The sequence below is a fragment of the Cebidichthys violaceus genome, unplaced genomic scaffold, assembly GCF_023349555.1.
Source record: "Cebidichthys violaceus isolate CVI_PGR_0920_01 unplaced genomic scaffold, fCebVio1.0.p SCAF_126, whole genome shotgun sequence".
Lineage (NCBI taxonomy): Eukaryota > Metazoa > Chordata > Actinopteri > Perciformes > Stichaeidae > Cebidichthys > Cebidichthys violaceus.
This window is the reverse complement of record NW_027176292.1, coordinates 294,407-317,837: the sequence shown is the minus strand read 5'-3', so window position 1 is coordinate 317,837 and position 23,431 is coordinate 294,407. Positions and strand designations below refer to the sequence as shown.

The following is a 23,431-nucleotide window of genomic DNA, read 5'->3' as shown; positions in this document are numbered from 1 at the left end:
AGTGTGTAAAGGGGAATCAACCACTCACACACACACACACACACACACACACACACACATAGTGTTGTAATATTGACAGAGCAGCCATCTCACACAGATAAAAGTGGCATGCAGAGAGGATTTCTGAGTTAAAACCAGATGGATATCCAGACAATGAATTCAAATGATGACTACAGCATGGATGGAAAATCCTTACAGCATAACACAGGGAATAATGGTAGGCTGGCATAATTTAAACCATATTCGTAATGATTTCAGAAAATATAATGCGTTATTATCCTTCACTTCGAACTCACATCACAGTGTCTGTGTTTGTTCAGGATCTATGCGCACAGTCAGAGTTGGGTCCAGAAGTATTCCGCTGTATCCATTGGCGATCGTGTGCTTAGGACTGCTAAACGCTGTACTGATGTTAACCGCTATCGTTATTGGTGTTTACTGTGAGTACAACTGATCCAAGGGAGTATACTTCACTTGTTTAGAGTCAGTTTGGAGTATACTGTACTAAACAATTCATTAGCTAAGCTATGGACATAATTATCAAGCCTATAGTTAACTATATTTACCCTTTCAATGTCCAATGCTATGACTTGGTAAATACATACACAATTATAACTATTTCTTTGCTAATCACCTATAAGATGAATGTGAAAAGCTACCTTCTTGTATCTGCCAATCACCTATCGCAGGTGGCAAAGTAAGTGGGGGATCCAACCCCTACCAAATAACAGCACAAGCCCTCATCATAGAGGTGAAGCAAATTCAGATAATGCACACTGAAGCGGTCAAGGCTCAAGAAGAGGTCCGGCACACATTAGAGACAGAGCTGGGGAACCATCGGCAACTGAAACTGCAGTTGGAGCAGGTCAAGGCACTCAGCGATGGCCTTCAGGTGCAGATTGAGACACTGCAAATGGAGAAAGCAACGCTGACGGCCGATTCATCCGATATTCGTGAGAGGCTAATAACGCACACATTTGTTTTTGCATTTTGGAATCAAACTTTTTCTTCTCGTTGTGACTTTAACTCGCGTTCCTCTTTGAACAGTGAAAAGTTGTGGACGATGCCAGTCAGGATGGCTTTTATTTAACACATCATGCTACTTCCATTCTGTAGCCCAACCCTCAAAGAGCTGGCAAGACAGCAGGGCGGACTGTATCGGCCGCGGGGCCGATCTGGCTGTGATCGATAGCATGGAGGAGCAGGTGAGTCCAGCGTCATGTAGGTGGGAAACAAGAGACGAAAGAGTGGGTAGAGCAGGTCCTGATGTTTTTGATTTACACCAGTAGGCCTATTATACAGTAGATAATGCAATGTGTTAAGAAGATTAGTTATCGTGGTTTGGCCCACTATGTTGGCCTGCTTACCAACACTGTCATGTGACAGTTGCACTGGAAACATGGAGGATATGAAGATAATTTAAAGACATGGTAAAGGTATACCGTCAGCAACAAACTGTGATGCTGTTTTGAACTCTGTTCAGGTAAATCTTTTTGAGTACCTACCCAAACGGGATCCGAGCGTTCGACCGTGGTGGAGCGGACAAGTGGGCGTTTGGATTGGCCTGACAGATATTCAAACGGAGGACAATTGGGTGTGGGTGAACAATGTGACTCTGCAAAATGAAACGTAAGAGCTTTGAGACTAATAATGCAGTGCTGCTGTGTTAAAAGACTCAAGTGACATTTTGGAATACGCTTATTCCCTTTCTTGTTGCGAGTTATATGATCCATGGAGTCATTAACTCTCTGCAAAAAAGCAAATTAGCTTAATTCCCTTAATGTCACGCTATTCCATTATTATTAGACAGGTTAATGCATAGTTCATGAAATGATCATAAACTTTGGAAAGAATTCTCAGGATAGTTGTTAAATTAGGTATCCATTAACCTCAAGTAGCCTCTTCCTGTGTATTCAATAAGGACAATTTGAAAGAGATTCATATATATGTGAATAAATTAAAGTGGACAAATCAAATTCTTAATTGGGGACATGTTAATGCCTGCAATGTCAATCTGTTGACTGATTGAAATCAGAGCGAGAGACAGAGAGAGAGAGAGAGAGAGAGAGAGAGAGAGAGGTCATTATTATGATTATTTTGAAGTATAACATGGGCCTTGCTTTAGGTACTGGATAGGTGGGGAACCCAACAACCACGGAGCAAGTGGATCAGAGGACTGTGCCGCACTTATGAACAGGAGAAACCCTAAGGCAACATGGTACGACGCAAGATGCCAAGATAACAAGGAATGGTTATGTGAAATGGAACCCAACTAGCGGCGGAGAGAGCATGGTGGTCCAAATCCAGGCCAGAGTTTCCTCAAACAAGCTCGGAACCATCACATGAGAAGAGAAGGACCAGATGTTTTACATACCCTAGCTTTAACTCATCAAACTCTCAGCAGGAAAGTTAATTAGCTCAACTGTATTCTCAAAATGTCTGACTATTCTTTTACCGAACATGTTGTGCAGAAGGCTTTAGCTACACGTTCCAACAGTGCGGCGCTTGTAAAGCCTTCTTTAATGCTCCTTCTTCATGGAATAGATCAATGTTTTATGGAGTGATGCTCTTGAATAACACCTTGATTAATAAAACAGATGTTTTTATTCTCTTCTGTTGTCATACATTCTTTTGTTCCTACTGTTCTAACTGTTGTTTTGACTTTAGCCATGCAGCAGCAGTCAGTGCCCCACTTTGAAATACAGATGTCTTTACAGACGTCATGATCCCAAAAGGATCCTGACGACTTTTGTGTTCCCGACTTTTCCTCTAGTGCCACCATGAAGTCAAAATTTGTCATTGACATTCCCATCAACCTCAGCGCTGCTTTGCATTTGGTATTAAAGTTCATGTTTACATGCTAAACTTGGTGAATATGGAGAACATTATACCCGCTAAACAGCAGCATGTTAGCATGCTGATGTTGGCATGTTTAGCGTGACATACACATGAGACAATTTGTCTAATTTCAGATTAGATTATAGAGGAAATGGTGCATAGTTACAAAATCATTTCACCTCAGGTTGATAGCAGACCATCTCAAGGTGTCACTCAGAGAGAACCAGGACATTCTGATGTAGCATTTCAAAATAAAAGCCCTTCAAAATCGCATGATTGAGCTAACTTCAAATCACATTCATGAGACAATTTGTCTAATTTCAGATTAGATTTTAGAGGAAATGGTGCATAGTTACAAAATCATTTCACCTCAGGTTGATAGCAGATCACCTCAAGGTGTCACTCAGAGAGAACCAGGACATTCTGATGTAGCATTTCAAAATTAAAGCCCTTCTGAAGTTCTGAAGTAGGATACATGCACACACACACACACACACACACACACACACACACACACCTTATCACTGGTATAAGCAGGAGACAAACAGATCAATAGGCACCACTTGCACCATAATGGAGAACTCACAGTCACAGTCAGAACCAAGGGAGGAATTGTCTTTTAAACAAAACTTTTCTCAAGATTTCAACACAGATGGGCATTCGGGCTTTCACCATCACACATTTGGACAAGGTACAACTAACTTACAACTAAACAAAGAACTAAAATATCAAATCTTCTACAGACTTCTGATCAATCGCTCTCGAAATGACTCACTGTAACTTTAGTTCTTTCTGTGGCTTAGATTTGAAATGTATGTGTGTTCGGTGTAAGCCGTTAGAAGGCCACCATGATATTGCTCTTAATTGTATTTTGTCGGTCTAACTGAAGATGAAATATAATATTAAGAGTTTACCTCAGAGGAACTTATGGTCTGTGTACAGAGCGAGGTGGATCTGTGTTTCCACACCACCGACTGGTTGTGCTCAGCCTGGGTCTGCTGAACGCTGTTCTGCTGATAGCTGCTGTTGTAATTGGGATTTACTGTAAGTATAATAGAGACAAACAACTGCCATTCTGTCGTCCTCTTCTTTAGAATTTGAATCAGATAGCTGAAATGGAAATCAGTTGAATTCTCAATTTATTTTCTGAATATCTTTTATCGGTTAATACGCTGTATTATGATAAAATGTCCAACTTTACCAGCTAATTTCCCCGTTCATGACGACTGTGCGGGGGTGAATTCGTTATATAATTCACCCAACTAAATTATATTTAGGCTTAAAGTTAAGCATAACAGGTGGGTGCCGTACCAGGTCGCACACACCTGTGTTACCACGGTTTCTCTTTCTCTCATGTTATTACACATTTATATGCCTCAGGTGCCAAAGGCAATTACCTTCAGGTTCCTCACTCGGCTACGACACCCATCATCATAGAGATGAACTATCTCCGCAACAACAGCGGTATCCTTAGAGCGAAGCTGGAGGCCCAGGCGCAATTAGCGAGAGAGCGCACCAACCATCTGCAACTAAAGCTGCAAATGAAGCGGATGATGACCTTCACTGACGGCCTTCAGAGACAGATTGAGACTCTACAGACAGAGAAGACAAGTCTGCAGTCTAACAAAACTAACTTAGGTAAGACAGACTTCCAACCTGTCTTTGATGGCAAAAACCAAAAGATAGGTTGGGCTTGTGCTTACAGCATGTAAATGTGTGTATTTGTTTTGTATCATAGGAATTTTTAGAGAATATCAAAAAAACTGTCTATGACAAGAAATGGTATTTCCATTCTGCTGTTTTACACAGAGGGGTCTTGTGGCAGATGCCTTGAAGGATGGAGGCTTCTTAAATCATCCTGCTATTATTTTTCTCACCACGCGTCCAACTCCAAAAAGAACTGGCCGGATAGCAGAGCACACTGCATAAGTCAAGGGGGCGACCTACTGGTGATCAGTAACTCGACGGAGCAGGTGGGTTTCCATCACTGAAATAGAAAAAGAAATAGTTGGTAGTGTATCATTTTCTCAGAATTCAAAAAATACTACTTTCATTTTTCGTCTCCTGGTTTTAAAGTTCCATGTCCAAACCGTTATCCAGCTCCCGTGTCTGCTTTCTTTCAGCAACTCATAACTGATAACTCCGCAAGGCTGAGAAGCAGCGGCGTATGGTGGCAAAACGGATTTTGGATCGGCCTCACCGATGTAGCGACACCGGGAACGTGGGTTTGGGTTAACAACGTGACCGAGGTGGAAACTAGGTAAGCTTATTTATCGGACTATGTGATTTCTAAAATAGCGGAACTACATTTTAATCTGAATCATTTTTGATTTTCTCAAGGTACTGGAAAAGTGGGCAGCCTTCCCATGACGGACTTCAGAGTGGGAACTGTGCTGCTTTTTATTACTTTGCTGATGCTAGGGGGGCATGGTATAATGGAAACTGTCTTGACCATCTGTATAACTGGATTTGTGAAAAGGAGCCAAACTGAACATGAAGCCTCTCAAGTGTAATAATTGGACAAATCTTTTGTGTCGATGCAAAATCTTTCAAATAAACAAACTGACGCTCGATACATATAGCATCCATGTTGTTAAAGTTACAAAATGTCCCACATCTCTACAACACTGGTCACTGTTTATTCCCCTTTTATTACCATAACTTAATAACCAATCTGAGAAAACACAATATGTCCTGTTGTGTATAGTAGAACGAATGTCAGCCATGTAATGATTTTATGAAATCCAATAAAAATATACCTAAATAATCTTATAAAGCTTGGATGTTTGAATAAATTAGAAATCCTTTTGATCAGAAAATGACACTGCACTTTAAATCCCCTGCAGCCCCTGTAAATATTTAACCAATTATCCTGATTTTCTGTTTGTAATGTTACACACACACACACACACACACACACACACACACACACACACACACACACACACACACACACACACACACACACAGGGCAAGGTCCTAACAAATAGTCTGTCTGCGACGGTCACGCCAGACTCATTTTAATCGTCAACATGGAGGAAGGGGAAAATTCAGGAGGTGCTTTTGATGGTTCGTATAACAAACTGATTCATCAAGAGGACGCCAGCGAAGATGATTACACTCTCTACTCAAACCAAGAGAAGCAACAAGGTAAAGTACATGACGAATACATGACAACGTTAAACCTGTGGTTTACTGGTACCAGATTCTAAAGTACTACTGGAAACACATCCCTGTGGTATTTCTATGGTATTTTCAACATGTGTCATTTGTTTTGCTAAAATGTATTAGTGCATCATTGTGTAACTCAACTATTGAATATTATCATTACAATATGCAGATACAGAGACAAATGAAAAGAAAAAAGTGTCTCATTTGGTCTTCATTTACCTTTGTCATCTGTTATTTGTATTGTATTGAATTGTTAGCGTATTGTTGCAGTTTCTGGCTCTGCTTATTGACCCACCACGTCTCTGTGCAGTGTCCATGTCCATGGTGACACCTGGGATTCTTTTGGATCGTCACAAACTGCTCACAGGGAGCCTGGCAGCGCTCGCTGTCGTTCTACTAGCAGTTGACGTTGGCCTGGGAGTCTACTGTAAGTCACTATTAACCGCCTCAGATATAGTACTTGTAGGCCCTATGTAGACACATACACGGTCAATAAATGTGATTCTGATTACAAGTAAAGGTCCTGCATTCAAAAGTTCAATTTCAAAAGTATTAACATCAAAATATACTCAAAGTACTAAAAGTACCTATTATGTACATTCATCACTTTAGTCAGTCACTTTTAATGTTGCAGCTAGTGAAGTGGAGCTAACTTTAGTTACTTTACACTTTAGTTACTTCACTTATACACTGGTGGGTAGCTTATCCTACAATAATATATCATAATGATTTATTAGATGGTTTATATGTTGTATTATTAATCCTCAAAGTAACTCAAGCTAAGTAGAAAGTATAATATATGTCATCTTTGTCAGGGGCCCAGACTGGTTACAGCTTGTTTCTACTGCCCTCTAGTGATAAAACAATAAAGATGAAACTCAGTGGATGAAGGCTTATTTATGAAAGTCAGACCAATTAAATGAATACATCTAAATATATATATATATATATATATAAAGATGTTATAAATGCACCTATGATGTTAATACTGTGGGCTGTATACATGTTTTTCATTTCACTTTTTTCCTGCTCCTACACCTGTGCTCATGGTTGTTGTTTTTTAAACTTGAGAAACACTCTTACAGATAACAAACTAACTGAAGGCCAGGGCACAGCGGACATCAGCAATGAGGTGGCCAAGCTGCAGGCGTCTTACAACACTGCAATCCAAAGCAGGGACGAAGCCAAGACACAGCTGGCAAAGGAGATCAGTGATCAGCAACTTACTAAGTGGGAGATTGAACACCAGAGTACAAGAACCAAATACTACGAAAAGCTGAGCGACAAAACTCAAATGGAAATTGCAGCGTTGAAGTCACACATCCCAATGATCAGTGAGAGCTTCTTTTACATATTCTTTTTGTGTTGTCAAATCATTGTGACTCAAACAACAACACGTCGTGTTTCCTTTTCTCTTCGGCAACAGAGGACGGCTGCAGACACTGTTTACCAGGATGGACCTTCGTGAACTCAATGTGTTACTACTTCGCATTCTCCGATGCTATTTTACGCAGATCGTGGCATGAAGCCAGACAGTTCTGCAAAAACCAAGGAGGAGACTTGGCAGTGATGGACAGCAGAGAGAAACACGTAAGATATTGATGTTTCTGGACAAACTCAAGCAATTCAATCATTGTAATTCTCTTTTATAACGCTTTATATTTTATATCTGAGCTGTAAAAGAGGTCGATGTAGCATAGAACCCAAGAAGATAAATGTACTGTACATGTATCAGAGGTGGAAGGCGTATTCACATCCTTTACTTAAGTGAAAAGTACTAGTACCACACAGGTGAAATACTCCACTTTGAATTAATATTACTGCTGCAATAATGCGTATGTTTCATTTTGATGTAGGTGTTTAAGGTTGTGCTAATTGTAACTCCTTATTATACTTACTTATACTATAATCTACAGCAATGCTTAATCCGTTAATCTTAATCCAACCCTGCCCTGTGAGAACCACGTATCTCTAAAAAGTCAAGAAAAACAGCTGTTTTCAGATTTTGCAACGATGCATTTTCCAGCTGATCCAAGAGGATTTAAATAGTTTATTTAACTCAAGAATCATTTTCACTTCATCTTTCATTTTTTTTTATCAAAAATCAACCGATCTGGAGATACGTGGTTTTCCTTCTGCGTAGGAAAGGTATGAACAACTGCAGTTTGTAACGTCACTAAAGCTTTTCCTCTGAGACGTAGTGGAGTAGAAGTATAAAGTAGCATAACATAGAAATACTCAAGTAAAGTAAGTCCCTCAAAGTTACAGTACTCGAGTAAATTAGTTACAGTCCCCCACTGACATGTATGTGTGTGGTTTTTTTTTTACATTTCCGGTCTCGGCAGCTGGCAATAACAGACTTGATAAATAATTATCATGTGCCCCATGCAAGCATATTCTACAGCGGCTTCTGGATCGGATTGAGAGATGTGGAGGAGGAAGGGACTTGGAAATGGCTGGACGGAACGAGACTGACTCAGGGGTAACAGTCACATCCGCGTAGATACAAAAATGCAAGAGATAACTAATCGGAGTCAAATATTGTGATTGTGGGAACTGTTGTGATTTTACATTCTCATAATTACAGCTGTGGAAATAATCCATTTGTAATACCGCTCTTCAAAACCAATAAGCAATTCATGATTTGTTCAAACGTATAGTTACAGAGAGACGATATTATGGCTCACCGACCTGTCGTTTGTTTCAGGTACTGGAATGATGGAGAGCCCAACGATCAGGGGAACGAGGACTGTGCAGCGACGTATCCCAGAAGCAACCCCTTCAAGGCCTGGAATGATGCTCCGTGCAACCACGAGCTGAAATGGATCTGCCAGAGAACGCCAACGCTTGCGAGTTAATGTGATATTTAAAAAAAATCACATTTAGTTTTCAATTAATTGATTGAATGAAGAATTAACTAGGGTACCAGTTTATCAGCTTCACGTACATTGTACATACACAAGTCATGTGCTGCGTGTCAGTTAGCATTGAGTTAAGCTTGCAGATGTCACAGACATTTATCATTGTGGATCATTGGGCAGTGATAATGAAGTGCGAGTTAACTTAACCACAGCTAATTCCCCCCAAAAAAACAGCTGTCTTGTTGACCTTTTCACTTTTGTAAGAACAGTGTGAAAAGCAAACAACTACCATTCTTGAATAAAACTTTATTGTCATGGCTCCGCGGTGAACGGAGAATCAGACATCTTCAACACTCTGCAACAATAATTCATCCATTTATTTAACTGCAAGAATCACTAAAGTGCTGCTTCAAGTGCATCGAGAGCCAATAAGAGAGAGAGAGACAGAGAGACCGAGAGAGAGAGACCGAGAGAGAGAGAGAGAGAGAGAGAGAGACAGAGAGAGACACACAGAGAGAGAGAGAGAGAGAGAGAGAGACAGAGAGAGAGAGAGAGACAGAGAGAGAGAGAGACACAGAGAGAGAGAGAGAGAGAGAGAGAGAGAGAGAGAGACAGAGAGAGAGAGAGAGAAATGGTTTTATGGTGTTTGTTTGTAATCAGAGTCACAAGCTGCTGAAGCTCTGCAGAGCCACAGAAACTCACTGCAGTCGTGTCAGAGCGGAGGCCACAAGCTGTTACTCACCACTAGAACGATGAGCCGTGCTGTCGTGTCTCCAGGCCTGTTGTCATCAGCAGGTCGAAGTCATCAAACTACAGAGAGAAGAGACCGTGATCGCCGTTCCCCCGGTGTGGTTTCAACATTAAAGCACACTGTTCAGACAGACTGTAATTATCCATGATGATCAATAATGTAAAAGAGAAAAAAATGTTGAAAAAAACAACATTTTGGGAAGCAAAACACAAGTTATCACAAATGGAATGTTAGAGTTTGTATCTGCGCCTGTAATCCACTACTCACTGAATAAATGTTATCCCACAAAAACCACATTGGTAGCCTCTTTACATTTCGGTGCATGTTATTGTTCATATTTTAGTTTTATTTGCACTCTTTCCCACTTTGTGTTGCAACTGCTGCAAATCACAGTTTCCCTCCAGATGAAAGCACTTCTCTCTCACCTCATGCACCACGCTGGTTTTTTAATGATCTGTGTTTGGCTGCAGAATACAGAGTGAAGCCGGTGAACACGTTAACATTAGTCTGGAGCCCAATGCTTAAAGTGCAGAACAGCTAGGAAGGGCTTTATCCCAAGTTACACCAAATATGTTGATTAAACATGAGATAGTAGTGTGAATTTTGATCATTTTAGTTTTTTTTGTGTATTCTCCATGTGATTTTGTTTAAGATAAGTTAATGCATTGGACCTACTTTGTCATGTCAAAATGAGGAAAAATATACAGACGTTGATTGTTTTCACTTGAAAGAAGAAGAAGAAGAAGAAGAAGAAAAAGAAGAAGACGTTAAACGAGAGAAGCCACTCGTCATGTTTCCTGTTTTTCTCAGGCACACGTCTGTCATTGGGCTCACAGGAAGGGTCTTCACATGCGGGGTGACCCGGCTACTGTTTAGATAAGAAGACCAGGCATTCTTGACGAACATGACCTTTCCGTGTAAACAGCAGCACCCATCACCAGCAGCGAGAAGACTTCTGTTCAGCGTGGATTGGGTTGCTGGACATGGAGAAGGAGGACCTCTGCTCCTGTGATGTCGCTTACCGGATGACCAAGGAGCCGATGTCGTCGCCTCCTGGGACAAAGACCAGTCAGCACAGGACGGTTGCCATTGTCCAAATTTGTAAATAATATGTTTTGTTCCCTGTAAAATAAGTGATCAGTTCTTTTACAGAATGGATTACTGGACTTTATAATGGATTTCTTATGGAATAATCACTTTGGAAATCAAGTGATCTACTCTTTTTAATTAACTGCCTGGATTAATTAAGCCACAAGATGGCGCTATCATTCTTTAAAAAAAAAAAAAAAGTAATTCTCCTTCAGCATCTGCCAACATATGGTTTATTGATTGGTGGAACACACTCAGGCTAGATTTCTAAAATTCTTCGAACGATCGGTTGATGGTGGTTTCTGTGGAAGCAGCTGATGGGGAAGAAGCAGCTCTGCTAAAGGCTGAGACAAACACTGATGGAGTATCTGAAGCCTTTCTGTTCGGATAACTCCGTCAAATGTAATCACAGATCTCTCAGAACTTCCCACAATCCTTAGCTCTTGGGGCGTCAAAAAGAGGACTTATCTGGTTCGTTACAAAGAACAGGAAATGAATGCACTTGAAACGCTATCTATGTGATCAATTATACCTGCATCTCATCTGATTCAGTCAGGAGACAAACGGACTGAAAGTGTCTCTGGGCAAACATCAGATGATAGGGCTACCTATAAAACTATTATTTATACACATGACTGTCACTGTGGATAACCATCATTTACTGTGTAACTGCAACCAGATAACATATTTAAAATACTATCCCTCATAATGTATTAAACAATTACAACTGGAGCTGAAAAGATTCCTTAAATAATTGATTAGCTGGCAGAAAAGGAAAAGTATGAATATTTGCTCGATTTTTTAAAAAATTGTCTATTATAGTAGATTGAATGACTTGATAATATATAACTTTTTTAATAATATAAACCTCCACTACACGGAACTCATTTTAACCCTTAAGAACACATTTTTCCCTTAAAAGGAAAATTGGGGATGGAAGAAATGGATTTGCCAAAGAACACCAGAGTTAATGTGCATTTTTAAAATCACATTTAGTTTTCAATTACTTGTTTGAATGAAGAATTAACTTTTGGTTTTAAAGACTTTTACATCTCTTTTTATTGTTCATGTCAATATTTGTTGAGGAAGGTCAAAATACCAAAAATACATTTGATTTATGAAATGAACTACAAAATGTAGGTTTAACACGATACTGTAATAAATATGTTTACTATGTACATATGAATTGCTACTATACAGATCTGTACACTGGGGTACCAGTTCGTCTCTCGTTTGTCCTAACTAGTTCAGGAGTCTCACGGCCACCACTGCAGCGCAGCATGTCTCGTCTTTAACTGCTGTGTTATTCTGACCACACCTCGCCTTCTGAGCACGCCGGTCGGACGCTCACAGCGCCGCAAAGTGCTGCCGAAGTTGCTTCAGGAGCTGCTGGGTGTCGACGTGCTCCGGGAACGAGTCCTCCGACTTTTGGGCGGCAGTGTAGCTGCTCTGAAGGTCTCCGATCTGCAGACAGACAAGAGTCATCACAGAACTTCTTAAACTGCTGCACTGTTCAGATAGTTAGATAAACATAAGATAGGGACAAAATTACCTTTTCAGAGAGAATGGAGAGATTGAAGTGTGGCTCATACATGTGAGGGGCCAGCGACGCGGCCGTCTGCAGGAAGGCTTTAGACTGGACCAAAGACAGGACGACCATTAGTCACGTCGACGCTATACCTTTCATTCATACCCGAGGAACGGGCATCTTAACCCAGACATCATTCAGCCAACGCGTTAGCTCAGTGGTAGTTTAAGGTGAGTTGAAGACCATAGCGATTTTCACGTTTACTCGTGTTCATTCGCGTCTTTGCATTGACTTTGTATGTCATCTAGTTGCACGAAAAAGTATTTGGTGTGATTACAGCATTAGTGATTCAGTGGACAATTCACATCAACAACAATCATGGTAGAATTCAAGTAGACGTTCAAGGCAACTAAACGACTGAAAACAATGTGTACTTGATGGGTGACCGTGGCTAAGTGGAGAGCAGGGCTCCCTTTCAATCAAAGGGTCGTCGGTTCGATCCCCGGCTCCTGCTCTACTAGTCTCATGTCAATGTGTCCTTGAGCAAGACACTTAACCCCAAAATTGCTCCCGTAGCTGCGTCTACAGTATATAGACAGATACTGAATTGTTAGTCGTTTTGGATAAAAGCGTCTGCTAAATGACTGTAATGTAATAACTCCCATTATCCAAAAACACACCTGTTTATTATCCCTGCACTTTCAGCTTTAGCTGAATACTGTATCGCACGAACACTTTCAAACAATCAATTCCGTCCTGGGTCTTAACACACGCTATATTTAAGTTTAACAACAATAACGCCTTGAGTTTAATGGTTCTTAAATAACGTCGTAAAGCAGCCGATATGATCTAATTCCCCATATTTAAACAGTGGCACAAAAGTGACTCAAAGGCATATTTTCACCTGTTCGATACGACCTTTGCGCAGCTCCAGCACGGCCAGGTTGTTGTAGGCCTCCGCGTGGTCATTGTTATAAGCCAACGCCAGTTTAAAACACTGGTAGGCCAGCGTCAGCTCCCCTATGCCCTGTAAACGTACAACACACGCTCTTTGTTAACCAGCATCGGCCGTGAGCTCTGCTTTCCTTCCGTCGCCGGCGTTCTGGGATACTTTCGGGGCATTGTGAACTCACCACGGCCACGTGTCCGATGTTGTACCACACGTCCGCCTGCTCTTGGTCATTGGCCACCAGGGCCTGAGCCCTCTCAAACGAGGACAGGGTCATGTCGTACTGCTGCGCGAAGAAGCAGCACAAGCCCAGGTTGTTGTACAGCTGGCAGTTGTACACCCCCATCTGAAGCAGCCGTCTAGCATCGGGACAAATATCATCGATGATGGGGATACAATCTCTCAAACCATACAGTGTAACAGTACATTATAGTGTACGCGACCTGTAGAAGCGCAGGGCGATCTCAGGCTGATCCGTGTAGAAGTGATTGCTGCCTATGCAGGCTATAGCCTCCACGTGGGTGTTGTCCTGCTTCAGGACGTCTTTGTAATACTCTGTGGCCGATGAGATGTTGTTCATCTCCTGTGGCAACGTCACGGCATTAAACGGCACACAATGGTTTCATTTTGGCAGTCGTGTTTGGAGCGAGAACTCCTAGCTTATAGCGTCATGGTGACATACTGTACCTCATGTATGCGAGCGATTCCTGTTAGAAGAGTGACCTCACCGGGGAAGTGGTCCAGACCTTGCTTGAAAAGGTTAAGTGCTGTTATTGGTTGATCCAGGCGCTGATACACCTATGGGAAAACACACACATACACACACACACACACACACACACACACACACACACACACACACACACACACACAAGGTCTTTCATTGCTAACACTTGGCATCAAGACAGACAATTTTTCCATCGTGCAACACAAATTGTTAACGTGTCACTACCTTTGCAAGGTAGAGGTACGTATCCACCACCTCTTTGTGGTTGAGAGCTGATCGAAACTGTTTTTCTGACTCTCGATATAAACCGAGCCTGCAAAGGTCAGAGGCATTAATCATGACGTGGATTACAAATAATGGTGCTTTACAACTTACAACCATTTGGGTGCCTGTGAGTCACCTGTAGTAGCATTTCCCGAGCTGAACTTTCCACCACCAGTCTTTGAACTGAGCATGTTCAGTAGCTTGGGCAGCCAAATCTAAAGCCTGGATAGAAAAGTGTGAAGTTTGTGTCGCATGAATAATCGTCAACAATCTGACAATGTAAAAAAACGCAGTTAGATTTATAAAACACTTACGTTTTTTACATCGTTTTCATGATGGAAGATGTACTCAAACAATGTCTGAGAAGGGAAAGCATGGTTACTTGACATGACCATATGACATATGACATGATCATAACTCATTTTTTTTGGAAGCGATAGTCTCAGTCTTACCCTGGATAAATGTGGTTTTTGGGAATACTTGGCCAGATTTAGTCTCGACAAGTTTATATATGGTCCTTCTGGATTGGTTAACATCGACGCCTGGAGAAACAGTGAAACAAAAAGTCGTGCTGAATGTTTTAGGCTTTCTTCATAGTCAATGCAGCGAAAGAAAACTAGAAGATATCGGTACAATGTAAATATAACATATTGTATTTGAAAATACTATAAACAAAGATCAATAAAACACAAATATCATGTTGGATATATATTTTTAAAGAAGATAATATTGATTATGTTTGCCCAAATTCAGCGGCCAGAGGCTGTGTTTCAATATAAGAGCTGAGGAGGGAAAATGGAGCCTTTCAGTCGATGCAGACTGACACAATTTCATGGAATATTTACTCACCGTTCCCAGACGAATGAATCTGCCAGAAGCGCTAGTGACGGGACGAGCAGTGCTTGCAGTGCGCGGGGTCTTGATGGCCTGCTCCATTGTCCCGGGACGTCCCGACTGTGTGCTGGGCCTCACAAACCCTGTGATAGGACGCCCCGATTGTGTCAAAGGCCTGGAATACAGAAAAGGGCAATTCAGATCAGGCGTCTCTTACTTTGATAAAAGTTAGGTATTAACGCAATCATTTTCTGGCAGACAGTACCTGATGGCCGGTGTGGGACCTCCGCCCTGACTTGTTCCAGGGAGCCTCAGTGATGTTCCTGGTCCTGGAAGAAAAGTCAAGCCTCATCGAAATCAGACAAATTTAACAATTGAGTAAATGTATGAATTATGGATTTTTTCTGAGCTGAGAAGAGTTTACACTTACGTGCGACTTGAGCAATGGAGCTTTCATCCAGCATCATCTCGGCTATCCCTTCCTGGTCGACCTCTATCTCATCGATGTATACCATCTCTGTAAGAGCGCGGGTTTTCAAGCTCCATGCAGCCTGAGGAAACACACAGTGAAAAGGCAAAAAGGTGAACATGTCACAGTCAGGGACCTGTGTTGAACTATCCACACGAAAAGAAAAGAAACAAGTGTGAAAAGGAAAGGCAGAGAGTAACGAGGTTACCTCTGAGATATGTAAGGAGGAGTCCTTGAGACAGCATGCAGTGAGTTAGTGAGAGAAGAAGAAGAAGAAGGTTGAGGGCATAATGGATGGAAACAAAAGATGAAATGTGAAAAAGAAATGAGACAAATGTGGATTCTAATACGCTAATGCTAATAAATACAACGTAACCTAAATGAAATGATGATAACCTTCAAAGACTCGACTAATCGGGATTACACACCGTGTTCTACGGGATTCCTGCGTTAGCAAACAAGCAGGATTTTCCCTGAACGGATAATCGCTAGCATGCTAAGCTAGCCCCCTCGGCTAGCTACGCAACAGTACCTGGTCGTACGGGTTGTCCTGCAGTATCTTAGTGCAGATATCTGAACACTGTTGGAGCCTTCGCCTCCGGAAGTAGCTCAGCGCCAGAAACAAAGGGTCCATCGTCACCTCCATTGCTCGGCGGCGGAAAGTACGACGTTTGGGTTGTAAAAGTTAAGGCTACCAAACTGTAGCTGTTTAGCTAAACTGCGATGACGATGGCGGCCACGGTGGGCGAGACCCGGAGCGTCCTCTGTCGCTCGGCAACGACAAAGGAGGAGGGCGTGGCTTCGCTGCTGAAGTTCCTCTGTCTCTTTCAGATCTACTTAAAATACAATAGATGCTGTATTTTGTATTTGTTGTTGGAATATTGTGGTCTTTGTTTGGATGATATTTTCAGTAAGACACGAGGAGCTGATGTTGAATTGACTGATTTATATATTTCACATACTCTGCTCATGCTCTTGTGTTTTGTGCCTCTTGGATGTTTTTTAGTGTCTAACAATGCAGCACAATCTTGTAAGAATGCAGCATAATATTGTCTTTAGTCCGTGTTTCTATTTAACATAGTTATCCCTCATTTGATTAGCTGTGTGTGTGTGTTGAATGTGAGATCCTCTGTGTCTCGTTAGTACTTGACAATGTAGTATAAGAGTATCCTGAATGATGATACTTATATTTATATTCTCACCTCTTTCATTGTTAAGGGTCAATATCGCACAACTTTGTAAATGTAATCTTATATTCTGTTTTTATCTGCCTTGCCGCATTTACAGCAATGCTTTTATTAAAGTGCGCTATTCCTTATCAAATAAACCAATAATTAAAATGATGTGATCCAGTTTGGATTATTAGTCCAGCATAATTTTGCGGGCCATGACGGAGTTGTCGTCTCCAGCTTTTTTCATTCCTCGAAGATGAGTGAAGGGATCCGATTGGACGACACGAAGGTCCGTCATCGTTTGTGGGCGGTGCTTGCGGAATAACAGTGCAGCTCCATCTTTGCAGGATTTGACAGGAGCTTTGACCTGTGTCGAGGAGGACTGCGAGGGATGGAGCAGTGGAAGTAGATTCTCACGGTGAGAACAACAGCGTAAAAAAACCAACAACAACAACAACAACAACAACAACCTGTTCCTTAAATAGAGACAGAGAGAGCTCTCATCATATCGGACAGCAAGACTATATACATTCACATGACCCCTCAGAAATGCAGAATTTCAACGCTTTCTCTGGACTGGTGGAAATCCAACGGATCTAATGGGACACGCGGGCTTAAAATAAATCCTTTTTGGTGAATGACACTATATCAGAAAACCTACGTGATAGCGACAGAGAGACACACACGGAAGTGCGGACATGGCTGACAGAACTGCTCCGAACTGCCACCTGAGACTGGAGTGGGTGTACGGATACCGGGGACATCAGTGCCGCAACAACCTGTACTACACGGCCGCCAAGGAGATAGTCTATTTTGTCGCCGGTGTGGGAGTTGTGTACAACACCCGGGAGCATAAGCAGAAATTTTACCTGGGGCACAACGATGACATAATCAGGTAGCGTAACGACACACCGAACAGTTTGTTTCAGCACCTCGGACAGCGCCTGACCCGCAGTAGAAAATGAATTGTTGTCATTGTGGGTGCCGGTGTCACCTTGTGTAATGTAATATGATACATAATATATATATATATGTATATATGCACACACACACACACACACACACACACACACACACACACACACACACACACGCACAGCAGCAGCATCCCCTTAGTTTGTGAGGGACTTCAGTGTCACTTCAGCAAGGAAGGCAGATACTTTTCACCCGACTAGAGATCACACTGCTGCCACTCCTCTTGCAGTTGCAGGGGGGCTGCTCCATTAATTTCAACAGATTTATTTACCAAACCTTCATTAATAACTTTAAAATAGAGGGACATGTCGCGTACAATTTCTTCACGAGCGCAAGGTGATTCCTTTAAAATGTTGTTTTGTTCAACTAACAGTCCAAAAACTGGTATTTAATTAATTTAAAAGGTATTTAATTTATAGACATATTACAGTGTGTGTGTGTGTGTGTGTGTGTGTGGGGGGGGGGGGGTGTAGTAACTCAAACGAAACCTTTCATCGCCTTCTTTTTGATAAAACACAGCAGAATGTTACATTACGCGTGTAAGGCTCCTGCTTTTCCAGCTGTTTTCTCAGCATGCCGTGCAACGGCGACCCATGTCCAACACTCCAGCGCTTGTGTTGACATGTGTGTGTGTGTGTGTGTGTGTGTGTGTGTGTGTGTGTGTGTGTGTGTGTGTGTGGGTTGGCCTGGAGATGACTAGCATTATATGCTGTGTTCGGTAGTCAGCTGGACTCCTGCTCCATTATTAATGGAACAGTAGAGATACTAACCCTCTGCTGGGTGTAGTCCTCGAGTTCAAGCACTTAGCTGGAGGAGTCACCGACTGCATGTGCAAGACTAATGACTATATGCAACAGTAATGAATTGCCAAACCATTCAAATCAACCATCTGTGCATCTGTTATCACTACTGTAAAGTTGTAAGGATTCAGTCAGATTCAGCTCCTTGTACTCTTGTTTGGTTTTCTGCAGCCAGGCTGTTCAAAATAGATACACAAAGCGTTGGCAATTTGAACACATTTACAGTCTAAGCTACACAGATCTCTTGAGCTGTGTGCTATTGTTGACACCAGGTAACAGTCATTTTAAATGCAGATCTCAGAGGAGTGCTTGTGAATCCCCCATGAACACTTCCTTTGACTTATACCGCTCTGGCACCACCAGGAGCACTCCTCGTCAGATTCAGTGCTGAATAACTGTTGGACCGCTCTCACGTTGCAATAACTCGCGGAATAGATGCAGCCCCCCCCCCCTCAGACAGCACTACAATTCAAAACCCTCTCTCTGTTGTTGCTCCTGTTTTCCCTTTTCTTGCTCTATTTTGGTTGTTTGTGAGCTACATCTAAATCGGTGTGTTTTGCTTCATGAATTAATTGCCGGCCTTGTTCCTCCCGCCTGGTTCCGTCTTGCCCTGCAGCCCCTTTAGACCGGTCTCCCAGTCAGATGTGGAGGAGCTAATAGGCAGGTTTTCACATGAATGAAAGGCTCAGCTGTCTATATACAAGATAGTCTGACCTTCTTTCGCTGGTCTGGCACTTAGATTCAATTCACAGGTTGTTGAGCAATAACATAATACACTGAGGATGTTCATTTGCTGTAGTTAAAACACAAATCCCCCTCGAGTGTTCGTAGTATTACGTTTTTATGCTGTTCTTTCCTCACATCGCTCTGTATTTGTTCCACTCTCTTGCAGCTCAGATATGTATTCCAGTCTGAAACTCAAAGAACCTGAGGCGACTGCTAAAAGCCTACAGGAGTCAGTACTCCAAAGCTTCATTTTTTGCAATGCTGACATGAAGCTGAACAATGCACCCAAATACATCCATGCATACTAAAAGAGTATGCATGGATTACTAAAATATGCTTTGAGTGTGTGATCCCATTGAGTTCCCATAACCACTGCAAACTAAGCAGTGCACACAATTCCTGTCCAGGTGGGAAGGATCATATTTTTGATAAGAACGTCAATTTCTGTACCAAAAATCAGGTACTGTGTTGACAACAGCGTCGAAACATGATAGCTTTATTGTCTGCTGTTTTTTCGAAAATCTTGGCTAATTCATGTTCTTTGTTTTGACAGAGCGTGAGAGTTAATGAGCGGGCGTTATGGACACAGGAATAATAGGCCGTGTCATGTTTCAATATCTTATTGATGATATTAGTTATGATGGACCACAGCCAGAGTTATGGATTATAGATGCCAGACCGAGGCTGGTTGTTTCAGTGAGCTGAGAGAGACACGGGGAATCTGTGAACTGTGTGAGCGAATGTGAATTAACTCTGCATATTAATGTGCGAGCTAAGATCAAAAGCACAAAACTGACTCGCATGTGCTGCAAAGTCGTTATAGTGTGTTTGATAAACATGCGATGCGGTATATTTGAGTTATTATTGCACAAATTGAGTGCATGTGAAACAAATGACTTTGGAGTGAATTTGTGGAAATGTGCTTTCAGGCAAGTAATGTTGATAACCGCCGTGAGAGCTTATAGATATGTTCCACACATCAGTGTATCCATATTCCCTTGTGTTTAATGTGGATTCATTTTTATTTCACATGGCACAATGTTTTTTTCCTCAAACATCGCTTTCTGTGTACTTTTTGTTGACTTTGGTTCCAACAGAATGTCAGTATTCAATCAGTAAAAAAAAAAAAAAAAGAAGCACTTAGCAACCACTGCTGGTGACAACGCTGTCTGCCTTTTTGCTTCTTACCTTTACACATGTTTCGGGGCGCTGTGCAGAGTGCCGGTGAGGTGCTCTTAGGTCCCATCATCACTGTGAGTAGCTGCCTAGTCTCTAAAGAGCAGATCTGTCTCCGCCAATTAGGATCCTCCAGACTTCAGTACAGTTACTTAGCGCGATGGCATGATTCAGCATCGTTGTCGCCGCGATTAAAGAAATAAACTCGGACGGACGGTCCCATTTAAGTGGTGATGTTATGAATGTTTCACACAGAAGAGGTGGAAGCCGCAACGGATGCTCCGACGTTGTACTCCTCACTTTACCCTCACTTAGAAACAGCCCAGATGTCAATAGAACTATTCCTTTTTTTGGATAACTTTAGTGCATTTATGAGTTGATGATGACAAAATTAAATATCACCATAAATAGAAGGCGAAATAATGATGCTGGACCGGATAAAAGGTGTGTCTCGTCGCGCTATATTGGCTTATTGACCTTTGTCTCTTTCTGTGCTCTTTCTCTTTCTTCACCACGAAAAATCAACTCTTCTTCCGGCTGTTTATTTGCGTCATATCGACGTGTAAACAGGCTTGTTTAATTGCTGCAGGGTTAAGCCAGTTTTGTACTACAGGACTCGACAGATGGAGGAGTAGCCTATATTAAACAGGAGAACCACGGTGATGCACTGCAGGCTAAGTCATTAGCGATGGCATTTAAGCGAGCTCTTCCGCTGACAGAAATGTAAATGAAACGGCGATCTTGTTGCTGACCCAATGCAGTAACATGGACACACCATTAAAGCTGGTAGGATAGGAAACATAACTGAAGCGAAAGTCTAGCTGAGTTTCAGGGTTTCCTGCAAATACTTTTTGGCATGAGATTGACTCCATAGCTGTTGGACATTTTATTCTTCAGCGTTCATGTTGTTCCAGGGTCAAACCAGACAGATCTGCTGTGCACTACCTGCTTGTGCCAAAGCGGTTTTCTCTGTCTGCATCTCAAAGGGGTCCAGTCATGCTTCTTTTCTCTTCCTCTGAATGCTATTTATAGTTGCTTTGCTCTGATTATATAATTCATACGAAATAAAATGCAAAAATTGTGCCAGGTTGGAGAGAGGTTTCAACAAAGAAAAGGTGGGAAGCGGAGAGGATGAGGGAGAGAAGAGGGTTGAGGGAGGACGGAGATCAGACCTGTCACATCTCACGCACCTCAGCTTTTCACAGCCGCTACACCGCCAGAGCTTTCTCAAGTCCTTGGAGACGGCGTGTTTCGAATGCAGATGAGGCGTCACGAGTCAGACGGAGGGATGTTCGCCTGAAAACTTGGGAGGACAAGGGCGGAGAAAGAGAGCTAGATTGAGGAGTAAAGTGAAAGTGGAAGAAGAAAGCCTCGTTTGTCATGAGCTGCTTGGACTCGGCAGGTTGACGCTGCCCGGCCTGCGAAGCCTCATCCAGCCTGCTGTCTGAATTCAAGCCAGGATTAGAAATTCTGGAGAGCAGTTGGCAAAACAGGCAGCCTGATTATAATGGAGGGGGGGGGGGGGGGGGGCTCCGTCGCAGCATGAAATATATAGGCCAGGACAGGGCAGGAGGAAGAATTGCCCAGTGAATCACTCAGGCCTGCCTGGAACGTGACTGGCGGCCGCTGAAAGGATGGGCGGAGAAGGGGGAGGGAGTGACAGCTTTATACAGCAGGCTGTTGCTCAGCTGTAGAGTGGGAATGCTTGTGGGTGGGGAAGGCACGAGTGGAGGGGAGATTATGTAACAGTGTTACAAATATATGCCTGGTGATGCGAGGAAACCCCAGATGAATTAGAGAAGGTGAAATGGCCAGAGGGCAGTTCAAGGGATGCTGAAGAACAGAAAGTGGGGGGAAAAAAAATGAAATTCACAGATTCACAAATTCTGCTTTTTTTTTTTAGACTCAATGAACACCCTGTAGGCGTGCATGAAGCCAGGCTGTGTATTTGAGCATGACTGAGTTAATTGGACCATGTCACCTCGTCAAGCTGCCCCTCTGCTTCCATATTCAGACCCATCACAGACTTAATGTGTTCATCTCATCCCAGTGGTTTCCGCTGGGAGGCGAATCCCTCGTTTGCTCCCCGCACACACACAAGCACGCAAAGTGGCAATGCTAACCAGATGTTCTCTCTCTCTCTCTCTCTCTCTCTGTACAGTTTAGCTCTGCATCCGGAGCGAGTGTTGGTGGCCACAGGACAGGTGGGCAAGGAGCCGTACATCTGTGTGTGGGACTCCTACACCGTGCAGACCGTGTCCATCCTCAAGGATGTGCAGACACACGGCATCGCCTGCCTGGCCTTCGACCTGGAGGGACAGGTACAGTTGGACCACGATAATGTTCAAATTATAAGAATCCACCACAGAACATCCCAGGAAATTGGAAATTGCCATGTGGAAATTTTGTCCACATGGCACTGGTTTCTGTTGTGTAGAAGAAGAAGAAGAAAAAAAAAGCACAGACAGCACCAAAAGTGTCAACAGACATTTTTAGTTTAAGCAGCATGACAATCAAAACGCCGGCTCTCGCAGCTCGCCCGCAGGGCTGAGTTTCTGAACGACACATCTGTGATTACTCCAGCAGTATTGGCTGGACAGCTGCACCCAGACATGCTCTACTTGGTAGATTTTAGTCAGCTGCAATGCTTGGTGCTTTGCGTTGATAGAGTTTGACAGGACCTGGTTGTGTTAAGGTGAGAAACGCTTTAGCACACCGGAAGACTTTTAAGTACTCATGTAAAAACACAGTGAGCAACCAGCATCCGGATAGCAACATGTGCACATCATTTGAAATGAAACCATCTCTTGTTATCTTTCGAGCTCCCTGCAGACTTGCCACCAGTTAATATTTACACACTGCAGCCTCCGCCCGATGTTGATTTGGACTATGAAAATCGATACTGTGCGGAAGCATCTCTAGATTTTTTTTTTATCTTTGGAAGTCTCTCTATGCCCCCGTAGGAGCTGCCAGAGTTACACCTCCTGTATGTTGCAGTAAGAGACAAGGAGATGACCCCGTGCTATTTTCCTGCTCGGGTAGAGAGCCGGGGATTTAGATGGAATGTGACAATGTTTAAAGCCAGAGTAGGCTCTATCGCT

At 42.5% G+C, this 23,431-nt stretch overlaps 5 protein-coding genes across 10 annotated transcripts in view; 4 read left to right on the top strand and 1 right to left on the bottom strand.

Moving 5' to 3' along the window:
* Nucleotides 1–87: 87 nt before the first annotated feature.
* LOC137869555 (CD209 antigen-like protein E) lies at nucleotides 88–2,611 on the top strand. Of its 2 annotated transcripts, none has more exons than XM_068706992.1 (6): nucleotides 88–217; nucleotides 321–440; nucleotides 690–953; nucleotides 1,117–1,205; nucleotides 1,484–1,629; nucleotides 2,126–2,611. In XM_068706992.1, exons 1-6 carry the CDS (start codon nucleotides 139–141, stop codon nucleotides 2,274–2,276), a joined length of 849 nt encoding a protein of 282 aa, XP_068563093.1. In that variant the 5' UTR covers nucleotides 88–138; the 3' UTR covers nucleotides 2,277–2,611. The 2 variants fall into 2 exon arrangements, with proteins under 2 accessions (XP_068563093.1, XP_068563092.1); XM_068706991.1 differs by having other exon boundaries at nucleotides 1,048–1,205.
* A 768-nt stretch (nucleotides 2,612–3,379) lies between these two features.
* LOC137869524 (CD209 antigen-like protein E) lies at nucleotides 3,380–5,601 on the top strand. Its single transcript, XM_068706941.1, has 6 exons — nucleotides 3,380–3,529; nucleotides 3,781–3,882; nucleotides 4,219–4,476; nucleotides 4,648–4,811; nucleotides 4,962–5,098; nucleotides 5,179–5,601. Exons 1-6 carry the CDS (start codon nucleotides 3,412–3,414, stop codon nucleotides 5,327–5,329), a joined length of 930 nt encoding a protein of 309 aa, XP_068563042.1. The 5' UTR covers nucleotides 3,380–3,411; the 3' UTR covers nucleotides 5,330–5,601.
* Nucleotides 5,602–5,843: 242 nt separating this feature from the next.
* On the top strand, nucleotides 5,844–9,912 carry LOC137869554 (CD209 antigen-like protein E). The gene is made up of 6 exons (XM_068706990.1): nucleotides 5,844–5,988; nucleotides 6,320–6,436; nucleotides 7,095–7,343; nucleotides 7,436–7,599; nucleotides 8,355–8,491; nucleotides 8,717–9,912. Exons 1-6 carry the CDS (start codon nucleotides 5,871–5,873, stop codon nucleotides 8,865–8,867), a joined length of 936 nt encoding a protein of 311 aa, XP_068563091.1. The 5' UTR covers nucleotides 5,844–5,870; the 3' UTR covers nucleotides 8,868–9,912.
* A 1,602-nt stretch (nucleotides 9,913–11,514) lies between these two features.
* On the bottom strand, nucleotides 11,515–16,215 carry ttc8 (tetratricopeptide repeat domain 8). The gene is made up of 14 exons (XM_068706988.1): nucleotides 16,014–16,215; nucleotides 15,443–15,563; nucleotides 15,278–15,341; nucleotides 15,028–15,187; nucleotides 14,631–14,720; nucleotides 14,493–14,537; nucleotides 14,315–14,400; nucleotides 14,140–14,227; nucleotides 13,875–13,985; nucleotides 13,631–13,770; nucleotides 13,372–13,546; nucleotides 13,143–13,265; nucleotides 12,263–12,346; nucleotides 11,515–12,174 (listed from the first exon to the last, which is right to left on the bottom strand). The coding sequence occupies exons 1-14, from the start codon at nucleotides 16,125–16,127 to the stop codon at nucleotides 12,058–12,060; spliced, it is 1,518 nt and encodes a 505-aa protein (XP_068563089.1). The 5' UTR covers nucleotides 16,128–16,215; the 3' UTR covers nucleotides 11,515–12,057.
* Nucleotides 16,216–17,025: 810 nt separating this feature from the next.
* The window catches only part of eml5 (EMAP like 5), a 31,547-nt gene continuing 25,141 nt past the window's right edge, over nucleotides 17,026–23,431 (top strand). For all 5 annotated transcript variants that reach the window (XM_068706983.1, XM_068706986.1, XM_068706982.1 and 2 more), the window contains exons 1-2: nucleotides 17,026–17,548; nucleotides 22,492–22,651. In XM_068706983.1, the coding sequence (XP_068563084.1) occupies nucleotides 17,352–17,548; nucleotides 22,492–22,651 (357 nt within the window). In that variant the 5' untranslated portion in view covers nucleotides 17,026–17,351. The remainder of the gene's footprint in view (nucleotides 17,549–22,491; nucleotides 22,652–23,431) is intronic.